Consider the following 19,675-nt stretch of genomic DNA (forward strand, 5'->3'; position numbering starts at 1 on the left):
GACGGCCCGCCGGACTCATGTCCCTTCATTTCTCTCAGTCAAGTCATGTATATAATAATCATTCATTTTTTGATTAGGAAAATAAGTCATTTATTGTCAGATAATTTGTAAAACATTTTTAAATGTTTATTTTTTACTTCTGATAAGCCATGAAATAATTATGTTTTTTAATTTGTAGATTATAATAGATTGTTATTATTATAATTATTAACCTGATAACCAATTAAATAAAAACTAGAATTTAAAAAAAATTCTATGTTTATACACATAGATATTAGAATTTATAAAATAAAAATTATTACTGTTATTATTATCAACCATTGAAATAAAATAAAATATAAATATTTTATATAAATAAAATTAAAATATTTTGTATAAAGGTTCAATAAACTGTTCCATTTAAAAAATATATATATCAGGTAATATCAGGAGTATATATTATTATTATTATTATTATTATTATTATTATTATTATTAACCTGATAACCACTGAAATAAAAAATAGATTTTTTGGAAATGTATATAATATTTTGTTTACACACACACACACACACACAAACTGTTATGCCGATTTTAGATTTTGTAAAATATTTATTATTAGTAGTAGTAGTAGTAGTAGTAGTAATAGCACTACTACTAACCTTTTCAATTTAAACAAATAAACTTTTTTATGTTTTGTCTAAAGGTTCAATAAACTGTTCCATTAAAAATATATATTTGTATAATGAATATATTCTTTCATATGTCAGTCTTTTTAGGGTTAATATCTATTAATGTCATAGTCGGAGGCATCACACTGAACATGCATTAATCAGCACTAGACAGATGTAGAGATGTAAAACAAACACCATCCTTCTGATCTGTTGTTTTGAACTCTGCTTTAACAGGCCAGCTAATAAGATCTATAAGCAGGAAATGACGTCACCACATGACCTCATGAGTGTGTATTTTTAGAGGTTTTCATCTCACGATGACTCAGAGACTCTCTGGGCTGGATTTTCTCGTTCGTTAATGACTTCGCTAAAACATGCTAGACTTGAGTTTTGTGTTTTGAAGTTCACACAGACAAAGAGTCACGCAACGTTAACTTTGGTTTGGTTTGGAGAAAACAGTGTTGTTAATTAACAGCTAAATCATGTATTCATTTTCCTACATTTTGTTCCAAACGACAGCATTCCTTAAGGGCCCTATGAAATCAGTTTTATATTTTCCTAATTTATTTTTTCCCAAATTAATTTTTCTGGATTATGTTGTTTCAGTTTTAGTTTTTCATTGAAAAACTTTTTTTTTTAATCAGATGAATTAATCATAACGTGGACATTACACAATTGAACAATACTTTACAAAAAGTTACAATTTATAAAAAACTATTTAAATAATATCTTACAATATAATAATATCAAAATGTAACAAATTATTTTATTTTCTTGCAAACAAATTGCTGCACACTAGCGGTTTACTGCTAAGATTAAAACATGGAAGAAAATTGGTGTATTATTTAAAAGGAATAGTTTGTTTAAAAGTTAATTATATATATATATATTTTTTTTTATATTTAATTTTAATTTATTTTTAAAAATTTTGAGAAGTGCATTCTACTCTACAATAGTAATATTTCTGACACAGTTCCTGCAAAATAAACCAAACTTTTATTCTGGTAGGTTGTTGTGAATATTCACAGACACTAGTCCATATAGCTTGTATAGCTATAGTCTGCTATAGTCTGTAGCTAATTAATTATGCAGAACAACTTTAGATTTATTCATCCAAAATTTAGAATCTCAAAATTCCAAATTGTACTGTAAATTCCATTCTTATGACTGAATTCTGACTATGTTTTTCTGCATTATTAAAATTTTAGGACTATACATCCCCATGTCCTGATGAGGGAAAATAAAATTAGTTATTATAAACTAAAAATTAAAAAGTCCTTATCTGTTGTTATGCGCTGTAATTCAGTGGTTTTATCGTCGGAGCAGATCCCACGATCTTGGCAGGACTTGGTTCTTATCTTTGTTTTGTCTTTTCTTACAGGACACTGGCTGTGATAAATGTGTATGATAACACTGAGCTGAGCTGTATTCCTGTGTGTGTTTGTGTGTGTGTGTGTGTTGTGAACATCAGAGACGCTGCTGCTCTATCAGTTTGTTGTGTCTCATCTCTGTGTGATCAAAGGCACACAGGAAGTACACGGATGCACTGGTCACTTCCCGAGCATCACATTCAGGGTGTTGTACTACAATCAAAATCTGTTAAGTGGATATTTACTGCTAAAGGGCCAGACTTTAGGGCCATCCTGTAGCTTTGTCCCCTCTACCCACCTATAAATCTAATTTATTATTATTTTGCATATTATGAACTGGACGAATGGGATGGTGGAGCTCAAGAGATCAGCTTCCTGACACTATTACATTCTGCAATTTAATAAGAAAGAGACAAATTATTAGATGGAACAATATTGTTCACAGAACAATAAAACTAAATATTATAGTACATATACAATACACATATAAACAAACTACCCCTTTTATAAAAAAAAGGCTTGTTCTCTTTATAAATAAATAAAATCTAAAAAGATATAAATTAGTATTTATATTAAATACATACTAATAAAATAAATAAACAAAGAATAACTAATCAAATTAATAAAAACAAAAATAAATAAACAGACTATTATTTTGATAATAATCAAAATATTTTTTCTTATAATAAGTAAAATAAATGTTTTAAATAAATACATGTGCATATGATAAATAAGTGAGTATTATGTTTATAATAAATAAATAATTATTTTGTAATGAGCAAAATGAATTATAATTATAAATAAACAAACAAAAACAAATTGACTATTAATTTTATGAAACAATTAAGTCAATATTGCAAAGTCATTTGAGTCAGTTCCAGAGTTCAAAGCGGGTCCGCGAATCATTTGAGTCAGTTTGGGGATCGCGAATCATTTGAGTCAGTTCAGGAGTTCGGAGCGGGTTCGCGAATCATTTGAGTCCGTTCGGGAGTTCGTAGCAGGATCGCGAATCATTTGAGTCAGTTTGGGAGTTCGGAGCGGGATCGCGAATCATTTGAGTCAGTTTGGGAGTTCGATACGGGATCACGAATTATTTGAATCAGTTCAGGAGTTCGGAGCGGCTTCGCGGATCATTTGAATCAGTTCGAGAGTTCGGAGCGGGTTCGCGAATCATTTGAGTCAATTTGGGGATTGCGAATCATTTGAATCAGTTCGGGAGTTCGTAGCGGGTTCGCGAATCATTTGAGTCAGTTTGGAATTTCAATACGGGATCACGAATCATTTGAATCAGTTCGCGAATCATTTGAGTCAGTTTGGGGATCGCAAATCATTTGAATCAGTTCGGGAGTTCGGAGCGGCTTCGCGAATCATTTGAGTCAGTTTGGGGATCGCGAATCATTTGAATCAGTTCGGGATTTGCAGCGGGTTCGCGAATCATTTGAGTCAATTCGGGAGTTCAAAGCGAATCATTTGAGACGGTCTGGGATCGCGAATCATTTCGGGAGTTCAAAGCGGGTTCGCGAATCATTTGAGTCAGTTTGGGGATCGCTAATCATTTGAATCAGTTCGGTAGTTCGTAGCGGGATCGCGAATCATTTGAGTCAGTTTGGGGATCGCGAATCATTTGAGTCAGTTTGGGAGTTCGATACGGGATCACGATTCATTTGAGTCTGTTAGGGAGATCGGAGCGTGAATCATTTGACTCAGTTCGGGAGTTCGGAGCTGGTTCGCAAATCATTTGAATCAGTTCGGGAGTTCGTAGCGAGTTCGCGAATCATTTGAGTCAGTTTGGGGATGCAAATGATTTGAGTCAGTTCGGGAGTTCAAAGCGGGTTCGCGAATCATTTGAGTCAGTTTGGGGATCGCGAATCATTTGAGTCAGTTAGGGAGTTCGTAACGGGTTCGCGAATCATTTGAGTCAGTTTGGGGATCGCGAATCATTTGAGTCAGTTGTGGAGTTCGTAGCGGGTTCGCGAATCATTTGAGTCAATTCGGGGCTCGCGAATCATAGCTGTATATGATAGGCATTTTTAACTAATTTAGTAGCTAGGAGTGCGTTCTTTCACTGCATTATTCGGTGTATTCAAATGCATTTATGAATGCATGTGAATGATTACAAAATTCAAGATATGGGGGTTAGAAAATATATATATATTTATATCATTTTATGTAGTTAATCAATATCACACCAAAAATCAGGATGATTAAAATGTGATATTAAGTTATTACAAACAATAATTTTATTACAAATACAAAATGTTGCAGAATAATGTAATAAATGAATGAATAATAGCCTACCTTTGTGCCAAAAGGGTTCTTTCTTGTCATTATAGAACCTTTTTAGCATAAAAAGTCCTTTGGAGTTGAGTAAGGAAACCTATGGTTCTATATAGAACCCCAATGAACCCTTTTTTGGGTATATAATATGATGGTTTATAACTGTATTCTAGGTTGCCAGTTGGTTTGTCACTGTAAATCAGAAAGGCACAATGATGAGAGCTGCATTAACCCTTGCAGGACAACCTGTAGATCGGGAAACTCTATGGAAACCGCACCATTTATTAGGAAAACTAAGAAAACAAGAGCTGGAAAGAGCAAAGATGAGAGTGAAACAGCTTGCATTCCTTTTTCATAAACGCAGAGATCAAAGCCTCTTCGGTAACGTCACATTACAGCACTGAAACACTTCTTTCTCTCCAGAAGACTGCTTTAACCTCCCAACAGCACCTCGGCCTGCGCTCCTGCTCGTATACACCTGGAGCTGAGAAAGGGCCGAATTTCATCACCCAGCCAGACTTATTGGAAGAATTATTAGTGGCACTTAGAGCCGAGACCCCTGGGAAAGGCTTAATGAGGGCTGTATGGCTCTGGTTATGAGCGGCAAAAACACTAAAGCAGAATCTGGACCCTCCAGACGCCTGTCTTCCTTCAGTCACAGACAGTTTTAAGACCCCACTCCTAGAGAAAACTCAGAGTAGAAACAGTGTGGGGTATTATAATAAATAACATTCATGATAACTTCATCAAAAATAACACAACGGTTGATGCAAAAGTAAAAAGTAATTTTCCTGGCTAAAATATGTTTGAAATGTACACACACACATAACAAAAAATATAATAATAATAATAATACATTTTTAAATAATTATAGTATTTTTTTTTATATTTAAAAAACAAAAAAACAATCATTTTAAAAAATAATAATGTATTTTTTTAAACTATTTCTTGATTTTTGCTGAAAGTAGCTGGTATCAATTTTCCTGGCAAATAGTTATATACAATGGAATATATTTGTAAAAAAAAAAATTCAAAATTTAAAATGCAAATCAACAATTATTAAAAAGAATTATGGACAGTTATCCTTTTAAAGGTTTATGCAATATTTATCTATTTTAATTGACAATATAACAATATTAGCAATTAGCAATGTATTATTTTAAAGGTAACTTCTTTAAAAACATAAAATAAGACATCAAAAACACATTTATATTCAATAATCTTAATTCCACTGGCAAATGGATATGAAAAATAGTGAAGTATATATAGTTTTTTAAATTAAAAAAAAAAAGAAAATTCTAAAATATAGTAGGGATATTTATCAGTTTAAATATTCATGCAATATTTATATATTATAATGTAAAATACATTTTACAACATAAATTAGCAATATATAATTTTCAGGCTATTTCTGTAATTTTCGAATAAATAATTAAAATATTAGAACTTATTAGAACTGCAGCAAAAGATAGAAATAACTGACTTAAACCCATTTTTAGCTGCTGAAAATACTAGCGCTCTAATCATTTACATGCAGAAAAATACACACAAAAAACAGGGTTTTTATTCTGGTCTCTCTTAAACACACCAGCCAAAATCCTTGAGTAGATTATTGCTAATCGGATCAACAAACTCTTTTCTATCATTTGGTGTTCCTCATTAGGCCTCAGATGTCCTGGACTCCTGAAGAACACCGCACCGGCTGCAAACACTTAGTGTAATGAAGCATCAATCCCCTGAACACAACTGTAAACTCTGCTCGGAAACGGCATTACCGCCACATCTGCAAGAAATATGGAAGCTCTGAAGCACAAAAAAACATCTCGCAGGCTCAAAAAGCCACATAAACAAGACGTTAAGCCTCTCAGCGGTGTGTGAGCGGATCTGATGAACCGAGGCCAGCTCCAGCAGATAAGAGCCGTGCATCAAGCTGGCTGCTTTACTACTGACAGAATGGCATTCTTCCACATGACACACTGGATTTCAGTAGTATACTGCATGCACAGTAAGAAAATGTTCTGAATAGCTGGTGATTAGACACAGATGCACTTGTACTTACTTCTGCTCTGATTTCGGAGGGAATTCTGCAGAATGCATTTAAATGTGTTGCTGCACTCAGATTTAGTAGCTGAAAGTATCATCAAACTTACCAAATTATATGTTAACAGCTTTTTCCCAGCACATATTCCTCAGGATGACCAGTTAGATTTGCCAAAAACCTGTGTGGAATCATGTATCCCACAATGCAATGCATTCAACACTTTATTTGCAGTGTAACAAAGAATTATCAACCATGCTTTTTAACATATCTTCCTTGACTCACTTAATCGAAAATAAAATAAAATAAAATAGTTTTATATATATATATATATATATATAAGGATAAAAAAGATTAATAATGCAAAATAATTATATTTATAAAAATAAACCAGAAATTATAACTAGTATTGCTGCTTAATAATTGTCTTGGAATTAAATTACATCTGTGATTTACTCACTACTATTATTGCCAGCATGACATCACTAAGATCAATCGGGAGACTTTTGTTATGATAAAAATTTATATAGAAAATAATAATAAAGTTCTAGTATAATATTAGATATAAATATAAAAAATATAAATAGTGAACAGAAATATGTATAAGTAGGTAACTACTTTGTACTGCTAAATCTCTGTTTTTAACATCACTAAGATAAAATGGTGGAAAAACATTATGAAAAAATGTAAATATATAATAATAAAAATATAATATAATATTAAATATAAATAGGAAAAATGTTGATGTAAATATTAAACACAAATATGGAGAGGGAGAAAAATGGTAAATATAAATTAAATAAAAATCTAATATTAAATATTAAAATTAAAAATAAACAAAGAAGTAGCTAACTACTTTTTACTACCAAATACTTTTTAAAAATACATAAGAACTAAAGGGATTAAAAATTGTTACATAAAATAATATAATAAATAATAATTTAATACAATTAATAATAATGCAAACATAAAATACATAATAAAATACATAAATAAAAAATATATAATATAATATAATATAAAATAAATATTAAACAAGAATATGTAAAGGTGATATTACCAAAATCTTAAAAAAATAAAAAATAGAAATCTATAAAGATAATATATATATATATATATTCTTAAACACAAATTAAAAATATAAAATATATCAAATTTGTACAGGTAAGAAAAAAACATGAAAATTAAAAAAAAAATGCTCGTATACCAGTATGCTAATAGGTATATATGCATGAGGACACTTAAGCTCCGCCTCCAGCCCACATTTAACGATTCCCCGCCCCCTGCCACTGAACACACAAAGACAGGTGTGTCCTGCTCAACAACCAACAGCAGTTCATCAAAGAACGTGTGTCTGTGGTTGAGGAAAAAAAAACAGAAAGCCAGTGTGTGTTTTAGCAAATGTTAGAAGACCGATAAAGAGTAACACAGAGACAAACTGAGCGTCTGTGTTTAAATCTCAGCAGACGTCATACATTCATAATCCAATTACATCAACGCTCACGTCCTGCTCCAACACTGACGCTCTCTTTCTCCCGTCTGCACCCAAACTAAACCACATCAGAGAGCACCAGAGCCAGAGCAGACGAACACACGCTCAGGTGTTTTCATTACAAACTCAAGCAGCAGATATTTGTACAGGTGCACGAGAGAGAGAAAACCTCCGATGAGACACCAGGACATTCAGTTCTGCGGGACGCTGAGAGAGAAACCTCAAGTTATTTATTAAAACATTTCTGACCATCTTACCGTCAGCAGCGAGTCAGCTTTAAAAACCACACACAAGCCTCTTCATCCCTGTCTAGAGCTAATATGATTTTATATCAACATTTTTTATTATTAAATCTCTCTCTCTCTTTGTTTATATATATATATATTTTTTTTTTTTCTTATTAATTATTCTATTCAATTTAAATTATATCTTATAATCTTAAAAATATTTTACTACACATTCTTAAAACAAGATATATTCACCTATATTGACTAGAAATAACTAGTAGTGAATTTCATATATATATATATATATATATATACAGTATATATGAAATAATATTCAATATTATAATACATCCTGAATTAAGTTTGTTTTTCCTCTGGAAAATATTTTTTACTTGTTTCTAGCACAAACAAATAAAAAATAAAATAGAGTTTTTTGCTTAAAAAAATAACAATAAGGTAAAAAAAGACAATTCAACATTCTTATTTTGTGCATTTTTGCTTCTCAGGTGAAGTGAATCTTTGAATCATTGGTTTGAACTACTTGATTCATAGGAACTGATTCATTTTAGGAAAGCATATTTCATCAGCTTATACAGAGCAAGGGCTCTTAATTTTTTTTTTACATTTTATTAAGTATATTTCTTTATTTATTTCTTATAGTGCTGTGCTTTTTGTGTGTGAGAGAATTATTATACTTAGTAGTTAGGGATGTGCGATATGACCATTTTTGGTGGATGATTAAAATGTCTCATCAATCTGCTTTTAAAGAAATATGGCAGTATCGTGGCGCAGAACATATTCTATGAGCTACAGTTCTGTTGACTTCTTTGTCTCAATCTACTGTACAACGCCACATACATTGACAATAAGTGTTAACTCAGCAGTAGAATTACTCTCATGGGACACTGCACTTATGCACAATCACAAAAGTACATTATTTGCATCTGTTTTAAAGTTTTGCCGGTTAAACGTTTCATACACGTGCTGTTCTTCTGACATGCGCTTTTTTGTGCGCGTATAGAAATAAATAGACACTAAAACAGCGCCTGATTATGACACTAAATTGACTTTTGCATCTGATTTTGCATCAAATTCTGTCAAAAACACACAAGGTTTACAGTACATTCAAATACAGTTGATTATGTCTAGAGTGAAAGTAATAGTATACAATCAGGTATACAATAATAAAATAACTTAAAATGTAATCAATACAAGATGATAATGATAAATGATGATAATGATTACTATTATTACCATGAATTGCCCAATATTTTTGGCTTTTCTACTATGAATTCACAGCACCAAACACACTATAGTCAAATCAACCATGTTTACACAGTTTTGTTCACCATTTTAATGTTGTAACCCAGCAGTCATAACCGCTGGCCAAGTAAACATAGAGTTAATTTAAGATAACAGTAATTCCAGCTGTTCTCAGTGTTTATACTAATATTTGCATTTATTTATTCATTCCCTCCCATTAACCTACAATTACCTCCACATTACACCAATTTCACAGTATTGTGTACTAATAAACCCAAGCAAAATAACAATCGCTCATCAAAACAAATGTCATACGCAAATAAAAACACTAACGCTGGGCCAGTGCTGCAGGAGAGTGAAATGATTTGACAATATCAAAACCCAAACATTTTAATGTTCACTAATAGGGGCTTGATGGGAATGACGGGGGGTCAGAGGTCAAGCTCAAACAAAATAAACACGCCGGTATGTCGTTCGACGTGACCCTGCTTAAAAACAAAAGATGGAGAGAGTGGCATCTGACTCCCTGAAAGGAGCGACGCTGCAAAAACAGCAATTTCCTCTGCTTATTTTTCCTTCCCATCTTTTTTTTTTTTCTGAAAGATTTGCTGTGGCATAGAGGACATTCCTGGAGAAGAAATAAAAAATCAGAAAAAGTAAAATGGGCAGACTGGCTGTCACACACAATCTGACACAGATCAAGTTTTGATACAGTCATAGTTGTATCAGATATATTATAATATACGTATAATATGCTGTAAATATACTTTTTAAAGTATATATATATATATATATATATATATATATAAAATGTAATTAAGTTTTACTTTATTATTTAATTTAAATAAATAACAATAAATATTAAAAATTTTGATTATATGTATTTATTGACAATTTATTTAACATTTATCTATATGTGTTTGTGTGTGTGTGTGTGTGTCTGTGTATTAAAAATATACATTTAATACAAAATAAGCATGAACAATTATACAATAATATCATATATATAAAGAGAAATTTTTAAGAAAATAAAAATAAATGTTGTTTTTCTAAAAATAAACTGAATGTAAAATTAATGCTTTTAAATGTGTGTACATGTAATAAAAATGCATTTTTATTTATTTAACTTAGTGAAATTTAATTTATATATTTAATTTAGTTTATATATACAGTATGTGTGTGTGTTTGTGTGTGTGTGTGTGTGTGTGTGTTTATATAGAATTTTAAGTAAATAAAAATATATATGTTTTTCTAAAAATAAATTGAATGTTAAATGAATGCTTTTAAATTTGTGTACATGTAAAAAATATATATATATTTTTAATTTATTTTAACATTATTTTTTAAATTGTACCTTTATTTTAATTTAATTTATATATTAAATTTAGTTTATATACTTGTATGTGTGTGTGTGTGTGTGTGTGTGTGTATGCCCATATACACACTATATATATATATATATATATATATATATATATAAATACAGACATTAATCAAGTTAATTTAATTACTATTAATAATACACAGAGTAAGCTCCAAACTGGACTTTATACTGATAGTCAGACGTCTGGCTACACGAGACTGGAAGCCAAGTGGCCTTGTTACACAAGCAATAAATCTGGAGGAAATCCTGAATGATATTTGACCAGGAGCCGGCGGTGCAAACGGTTTAAGTGCTCAGCTCATTTCCAAACATTCCAGCCAGAACAGAGCAAAAGATCTTCTCACGACTCCACAGCAATTCAATAATGGGACACAAGCCTCTACAAATCCTGTGCTTTCATTTCAGCCCTCATGAAAAGAGCTTTCTTTGAGTCTGGCCGTCTCAGATCTGATGTGGCTGGAGAGAGACATTCACCTGATGAACAAACACACATGCTCCAGCAATGATATCACTGAGGAATTCTGGGATTGTGCAGGACAAACATGGGTGGAGGAGGGAGAAAAAGAGACAGACGGGCTTGTGTTTGGAAAACAAGCACTTTCTGGTATTTTGTGCTGAGTAATGCAGAAAAATGCATATAAAATGACATATGTGACCTTCTCCACATTACATTTATTCATGTAGCAGATGATTTTCTGCAAGGGGACTTACAAATGATCCATCATTTTGACTCACTTATTGGTATTTATACATTAATACACATCCAACATAAATATATATTCCAAAGAAAGATACATGTATTATTTTAAAAAGAGGCTTTTCTTTGTACTTTAGTGCATAAAGCAACATCACTGTATGTTTGTTTATAGAGCACAATTCAAAACAACAACAGATGTGACCAAGCAACTGCAATATAAATATAGATAAATACAGAATCAAAAATCACAACTAAAAGAAAATATGTTTGCATTTTTAATTGTAATTTGTCTTACTTTTTAAAATGTCCATATAGATTTTATTCATTTTTAACTAAGTTTTAGTTATTTTGATGCATCATATTAACCTAAAAATGTGAAATTATGTATTTGGCAACTAGCTAAAATAAAATACATTTAATTTTTAATTTATGTATTTATTTAATTTCAAGTAGCTAATTTTTTTAATGGTTTTAGTTAACTATAATAACCCAGTATTTTACATATAAATGCATATCAAAATGTTATAAAACACTTTACAAATTACACTAGATAATATATAAAAAGTCTTTTATATAGCTAAAATGGATTTAAAAATAGCATTTAAAATACTGTTACTATTATAATATGGCGGAAATTTTTTTTATATAAATATATATTTAAAAAATAGTATCTGAATATATAATTGCAAGATCTCTAGCATTTATTACACTATGCATGCATACTGCGTATAATGCATATATCATGCAAATTTATTTAAAATAAAACCGTAAATATTTTATTACAATTTATGGTAAAACTATTAACTTTTTTCCTTCATCGTTTTAGAAATGAAAGGTCAAGTCGAGTGCATTGCATTGTGGGATCCAGTGTCCTACACAGTGTATACTGCACATTTTTGAATTAGCATACTGTGAAAATAGTATGAGAAGCACAGCATGCCAAACAAACAAAAAAAAGGTATTATCAGAAGCTGTCTGTGACTGAAGTTCTTCACAGTGTGAATGATCTCAATAAGCATGTGAGTCAGAGATGATTTCATACTCTCTCCTCCTCCACTTCATCCTCATTATACGTCTTCTCACACAGAGTTGTTTTGTGTCCAAATGACATGTGTTCCCACTCTGTTCATTCTTGGCGAGACTACACTGAATATCTAAAAGAACAACACGCTTTTGTGGACTGTTTGCTAATCAGACAAAATAACTGCAGTGGAATATTTCACAAAAGTTCATTCACATTTTAAGTCTCAGTGTAAGCCCATAATGGTGGAGATTTCAGGATTAGGCTGACATGAAACCATTTATTGTGGTAGAATGCATTCACAGATGGGGTCAAAGGTCAAACCAACTAAACAGCACATCGACCTTATCCAGACCTGAAAAGTGTGTCTGGGTGACGTTACATCTATAAAGAGAGAAGGCTAAACAGAAAGACACACACACTTACAGGCCAATCTGAGCCACAAAGATGATACTCATAAAACAAATGGATTGTAAAATAACAAACAACTTCTAAACAGTACGTTTGGCTCATTCTCTGATTTACAGGAAAAGTTCGCCTGAAAATGAAAAATTGCAGAAAATGTATTCACTCTCAGGCCATCCAGGATGAGTTTGTTTCTTCACCGGATTTGGAGAAATATAGCATTATGTACATCGCTTGCTCACCAATGGAAGTGAATGGGTGCCGTCAGAATGAGAGTCCAAACAGCTGATAAAAACATCACAATAATCTACATCACTCAAGTCCATCAGTTAATGTCTTGAGAAGCGAAACTCTGCATGTTTGAAAGAAGCAAATCCATCATTAAGAGTTTTAACTATAAAATTTAATCCATAATAACGCTTCCTTCAATGAGGAAGAAATGTCTTTCTCCTGTTGTCGTCTCACATTAAAACCCACCCACATGTTTGTTTAGAGCTGTTTCGGCTTGTAAACTGTGCTTGATGTGTGCAGATTTCTCTCCTGAATCAGACAAGACAACTTTTTTTAGCTGGAAGCGACTTTTTGAAGTTAAAAACATCTTAATGATGGATTTGTTTCTTACAAACACACAGCTTTTTAGCTTCTCAAGATGTTAACTGATGGACTGGAGTGGTGTGTGATGTTTTATCAGCTGTTTGGACTCTCACTCTGACGGCACCCATTCACTTCCATTGGTGAGCAAGTGATGTAATGCTACATTTCTCCAAATCTGGTGAAGAAACAAACTCATCCTAATCTTGGACGGCATGTGTGAGTGAAATTTTACCAAGTTTTCATTTTTGGGTAAACTATTCCTTTAAATGTCATGACTGTGAAATATACACCCATCATACGCCCACTTCCTCTCTCACGCCCTTCCTGTTCTTTATTTCTCCCATTCGGGGCTTCTCACAGGCCCTAATGAGAGTGATATCCTTTCATTTCCCTGGACAGGCCCACACTAACACAACTCATCAGAGAGCAGAAAGCGTCCAGTGTCAGGAGAACACAGAGGACGTGCTGGAAGTCACATGAGATGCTTTCACAGGTGTGGTTTGGAAACAGCCCAGCCAAACACTAGTCTACTGAGTCATTTCACATTTCATGGTTGCCAGAATGAGTTTGGGCAAAGCTCATTTCAGTTATCAAATAATCGTTTGCGTGAATCAAGATCTGTTTCTTGCATCACAGCAGCCTAGATTCATTACATAAAGATTCATAGAGTTAAAGATTCAATGCAATGAAAAATTCTTCACTGAACTGAGTCGGCTTACTAAACAACAGAACTTTCTATAAAAAACACATAGTTCAAGTAAAAAGTGCAAAAGTGAGAGAGCATCTCCCCTTCCAGGCCGATCAGGACAGGAAACAGTACCTGCTTGTATTCAGGTGCTGAGTAGAGACTGATTCTTCCTCCTTTGCCGCAAACGGGCTTCTCAACAGACTGAAAGACAGAAAGAGGTGCTTTCCTTCATCTCACAGCTGAGGGAGAGGCAGATCTTGAGATGTTTCAGATGAAAAAGGATGAAAAGTGAGAATGCTTTAAAAGACAAATGAAATGATGGGGGAAAAGTAGAAAATACAAATGCATCTGATGTTTACACCATAGACACCAATGCTACTCCTAATAAACTGAACAACATCAGCCTGCAGTTCGCACACGGATGGAGCAAACGCGAACATTTAATGCCATTCTGAGCGAAGAAAGCATTCAACGGATGGATAAAAACCAGAGCAGCTCACCGTGAAGCATCTGTGACCACAGGAAGAGGGATGTCTTCAGCCGTGAAGTCCAGCTCATCCACCAGGCTGTTGTTGCGTGAGATATCAGGGCCGTCCAGTTTTTTCTTAACTGTAGAGAAAATGACTATGCATCCAATTCAACCACAAACAAACTAAAGTAAGTATTAAGATGTGCTTGAATGAAAATAAATACACTGGTTTATGTCAGAAAATGGATGCATTTTGGAGAAAACTCAAGAAAAGAGTCTGAGAAAGCAGGAGAGCATTGGCAAAAGACGGATACCTGGAGAAGAAGGACAGCTGAGAGCGAAAGCTGACCACGAGCGCTGGCGGTCTGTTGACATGCAGACACAAAGAGAAAGCACAAGAGATCATGCTATACGACAAAAACAAGACAAGAAAGAGCAGAAGAGGCTGAACATGATCAAAATATAAGTTGAAATGTCAAGCGAACACTGAATGTATAAAGTTGATTTGGCATTGGTGTAACCTTTGACACTTCATTTAAGACTATTTCTGTCACTGATGACCCTCGAAATGCCTTAAGACTCCAGTGACGTGGTCTTAAACAAATTAACACCACTAAAATGTTTTTACATTAAATAAAATACATTTATTAAGTTGCAACATCTCATTTTCATGTAGTTTAACTTAAAGCTCTAAAACAACTAAAACTGGATTTAAAATGAATAAAAACATATATACCTAAATAGAAAAACAACAACTAATAAAAACAACACCAAAAATGCACAACAAAGTTACGAAAACATTTTAAAATGAAATCGAAAAAAAATCTAAATATTAAAAGCATCTCAATCGTACTAAAACAACAGAGCATACCAGATTCAATACTCCATTAAATAATAATTACAAATAATAATAAAAAAAGTATATAATTTGATATCATTCTAACAGAATTTTAGTCAGAGGCCCAAATTATATGTTATTTATATATGTTATTATATGCCTTTTTTTAATATATTTTGCTGATGTCATTTATATGTCCAAGAAGAAGACAGTACGTTTGTAATTATACTAAAAGGCCTTTTATTTTCTAAAAACTATCAATCGATGACCGAAGCCATGTAGCACACGTTACGTGTGATAATTTATACCTTAGAAATTCAATTAGTTCATTTTCTTTTCATCAATTCATTTTTTATATATATTTTAATGGAATTGACTTGCTGTTTTGACACACTTTGTTACATTTAAGCAAGTCTCTGCCTTTCAACGTTCACATTTTGCTCAAATAAATGCATTTTTTGCCTCTCTGTAGCAAGCGACACGATGCCACAATAACACAAACATGCACTTGCAAAAAAAAGCAGAAGCAGCGGCAAGCAGTAAACCACAGCGGCGCGGAGAGAAAGCTCTCACCTGATGATCGGAAATGTTTTGTGATGCCTGCGTGAAGGGAAAAACATGTGACATTTGATCTACCGTTTCACAACTCAGTCGACTCCCAGCGGATGTTTCATTATGAAATACACCACATTATGGGCTGCCTCTTTCTTTTTCCTACGTAAAACGTGCTTGAACCGTTTGCTCGCATGCTAATGACAAAAAAACACTTCTGCTCAAATATCTTACAGACTATGTAACTGACTCTAAGCTTTGATAAGACAAACCGCTGAACATGTTTTTATCTTTCCGTTTTCCCAGAGTTCAAAGGCCTTTGATTTCAGTCGTAATGAAGCAGGAAAACACATAAAAACAAACTTATTAACACACGGTTTAGAAGGGGACCGGATGCGTTCCACTCACATGTGGAAAATGACATCTATTCAATATGGAAAAATGGGTCAGGTCAAAACTTTTTATCTTTCTGTCCTCTTAATCGCTCAGCGTAACGCTTCCGCTCAATTTGTGGGATACAAGAATGGAGAAAATAAACGACAAGAGCCTCTTTTGTGTCTTGCTTTCTGGTTGATGAATTCCATCGAACGCTCCACTGAAGAAGAAACTTTGCTCCAGAACAGAAACCATATTTTTGTACTACACATGCATTTCCGTTTAGATGTATCTGTTGAATTTGGCTGATATGAGTCAGACATCAGATGCTAGTCTTTAATAAAATCAAGCTCAGATTTGCAGCTGTCTAATTCATTTAACGGATACACCTTTCATGTGACACAGTTAAAAAGATACAACAGTGTGTCAACACTGGCTGTGTTTACATGCAAATCAATAATCCGTTAATCGCATTGTTGACTCAATCAGACTGAAAAGCCTTTATATAAAGACCTCAATCGAGCCGATTAGCAACATAAACCTATAAATCCAAGCACTTTCTCAATCAGATTAAAAATGAACAATAAATTCATAATAAAGCTTAATGGAAATAAATTGAAAAACAAACTACTAAAATTTGCGAAAATGCAATTTTACAATTTATTATAATTATTATGACAATATTGTGTATACTTGATCGGACTGAAAAGCCTTCATGTAAATGCTTCAATAAATTAAAATAAACCTTTGAATTTGAAAACCTCCTCAATAAAAAAAAAAAAAAAATATATATATATATATATATATATATATATATATATATATATATATATATATATATATATATATATATATATATTATTAAACCTAAACTGAAATTAAAATAAAACCTGAAAATAATCAAAAATATTGTGAGGACTCAATCAATTCGATTAGAATCTGAATACTTTCTCAAATGTTGTGATTCGTGTTGTTATCGTTAACTAAAACCATTTAAAAATACTTTCCAGTCATTTAAAAAAAAGCTAAATAACTATGAATAAAATAAATATCAAAATAAAAATGAAATATAAATTCTAGATGGTAAAACAAACATAAAAATGAACCCAAAATAAAATGATGCCTTGATAGAAATGATTCCTTGGCAAGTAACTGAAAAAAATAAGAACAATAACATGAAGTGACAAAGTAACTAACATTCCTAAAAATAAAACTGAATAAAAATGAAAAAATAAAATCATATAAATAAATTACGAAAACTTAAAATGTGAAAAAAATATTAAATTAAATGCTAATTAAAAATATTAATAAATACTATAATAGTATATTAATAATATAAAAAATTAACACTTGTTGTTATCCATCTGCAAGCTGACTGGTTCTTATTAATACTTATTTAATCATTTTTGACATGTCTTTAGAGAAAGCTAACAGGAAATACACTGATGAAACACTAAGCACTCACAGCTGTGCATTATACAACGGACTAAACATGAAAACAAAGAATCGGTCGTACCAGTGGACTCCTCAGAAAAGACTCGGTCTTTATCATCGATGTGGTCGTAGGTGATCTGTGGGATGGACAGGGCTCGTTCTCCTCCGGGACCCAGAGAACCGTTATCACGTGTGACCTTTGGCTTCCGTTTGTACCGCTTACTCTGAGAAGACACGAGTTACAACATCACATGGACTTCATAAAGAAACAATTCACCTGAAATGATGAAAAACACTCGAGTCACATGGACAACATTTAGTGCTTGTTCTTCTGCTCACCAAGGCTGCATTGATTTGATAAAAACACAATAAAAACAGAAAAAATTGAAATATTAATACAACTCAAAAAATCTGTTTTCTGTTTGAATATAGTTTAAAAGATAATTTATTCCTGTGATGCAAAGCTGAATTTTCAGAATCATTACTTCAGTCTTCAGTCAGATGAAATCATTCTAATATTCTGATTTGCTGCTCAAGAAACATTTCTGATTATTATCAGTGTTGAAAACAGTTGTGCTGCTTCATACTTCTGTGGAAACAAAAGTTTGGGATAAGGAAAAAAAATAATGATGCAGTAAAGACACAATAAGTTGATCAAGTGACTGTAAAGATTTATAATGTTACAATTTATTTTTACATTTCAAAATAAATGCCGTTCTTTTCATTAACGGATGGTTTCCACAAAATGATTGTGCAGCGTACCTGTTTTTAACATGATAATAATCAGAAATGTTTCTTGAGCAGCAAATCAGTATATTAGAATGATTTCTGAAGGATCATGTGACACTGAAGAAGACTGGAGGAATGATGCTGAAAATACAGCTGTTCATCACAGAAATAAATTACATTTTAAAATATACTGTCATGAAAAACAGTTCTTTAAATTGTAATAATATTTACTGTTTTTACTGCCATTTTAATCAAATAAATTCAGCATTGATGAGCAGAAAAGACTCAATTATTCCAAAGTTTTGACTGGTAGTGCATGTCATTATCATATGAAAAACATTGCAAATACTCAGCAAAAGAGTTTTACGAAAAACCATACAAGTTTGGAACGACGTGACAGTGAGTAAATGACGATTTACTCGCCATTATGCGTCACTGGAAGCTCATTCAAATAATTTCACAAAGAGAAATTCAGAATTCCTCAAATTGTGACGTACGAGTCCTAAATCCCAAAACAAAGACACATTTAAATCACAAATATAATCTGATAAACAGCAGCTCCAAGAAACTCTTTGTTACTTCCCAAGAAACGCCGATAAGGCTCACGGAAAAACGACACGTCTGTGCACGTCAAAATCCCACAGATATGAAATTCAAATTCAAATTCAAATGCATTTTGTGAATTAATGAATTCTGCGGTGACTGTGCAACCTACACAAGTGAGTGAACTTTAAGTCACTGAATAAGTGCTGCGGGGGGGGGATAAATCCGGGAGTCCTGAATGAGAGGTTTATGAAGGAGAACAGTCACACGGGCCCAATATGTTTGGAGTCAGAGCTACACAAAGATTGTTTTGTTGTTGTTGCGCTACACAAAGGTTTTGCTCCCAGGAGAGCGGCTGCGATGACATCATCGCATTTGACTGTGTCTTTGTGCGCGGCAGACAAAGAGGGACGAGCGGGGAGACATGACCCCGTCCCATGACATCAGGTCTCTCTCGGCGCGCTTCTCACACCTAAACCTACTTCCTGAACCTGGGTTCTCTTCAGAAAAGCCCTGTGAAGTCCACCGCACACAGCGGCGTTAATTAAAACGTTGAATGGCATAAACCTTCTGGATCCATGTCAAACACACACACACACACTCGTTTGTCAATCGAACTCTGTCTG

At 32.7% G+C, this 19,675-nt stretch overlaps 1 protein-coding gene across 1 annotated transcript in view; it reads right to left on the minus strand.

Moving 5' to 3' along the window:
- Nucleotides 1-19,675, minus strand: part of kcnq1.2 (potassium voltage-gated channel, KQT-like subfamily, member 1.2) — a 148,109-nt gene that overhangs the window by 98,531 nt on the left and 29,903 nt on the right. Inside the window, exons 10-15 of the mRNA XM_059536641.1 lie at nucleotides 17,850-17,974; nucleotides 15,984-16,018; nucleotides 15,919-15,923; nucleotides 14,893-14,935; nucleotides 14,610-14,718; nucleotides 14,242-14,310 (exon numbers count right to left, since the gene is read on the minus strand). Coding sequence (XP_059392624.1) covers nucleotides 14,242-14,310; nucleotides 14,610-14,718; nucleotides 14,893-14,935; nucleotides 15,919-15,923; nucleotides 15,984-16,018; nucleotides 17,850-17,974 — 386 coding nt within the window. The remainder of the gene's footprint in view (nucleotides 1-14,241; nucleotides 14,311-14,609; nucleotides 14,719-14,892; nucleotides 14,936-15,918; nucleotides 15,924-15,983; nucleotides 16,019-17,849; nucleotides 17,975-19,675) is intronic.

This window comes from Carassius carassius, chromosome 43, assembly GCF_963082965.1.
Source record: "Carassius carassius chromosome 43, fCarCar2.1, whole genome shotgun sequence".
In the NCBI taxonomy this organism is placed as follows: domain Eukaryota; kingdom Metazoa; phylum Chordata; class Actinopteri; order Cypriniformes; family Cyprinidae; genus Carassius; species Carassius carassius.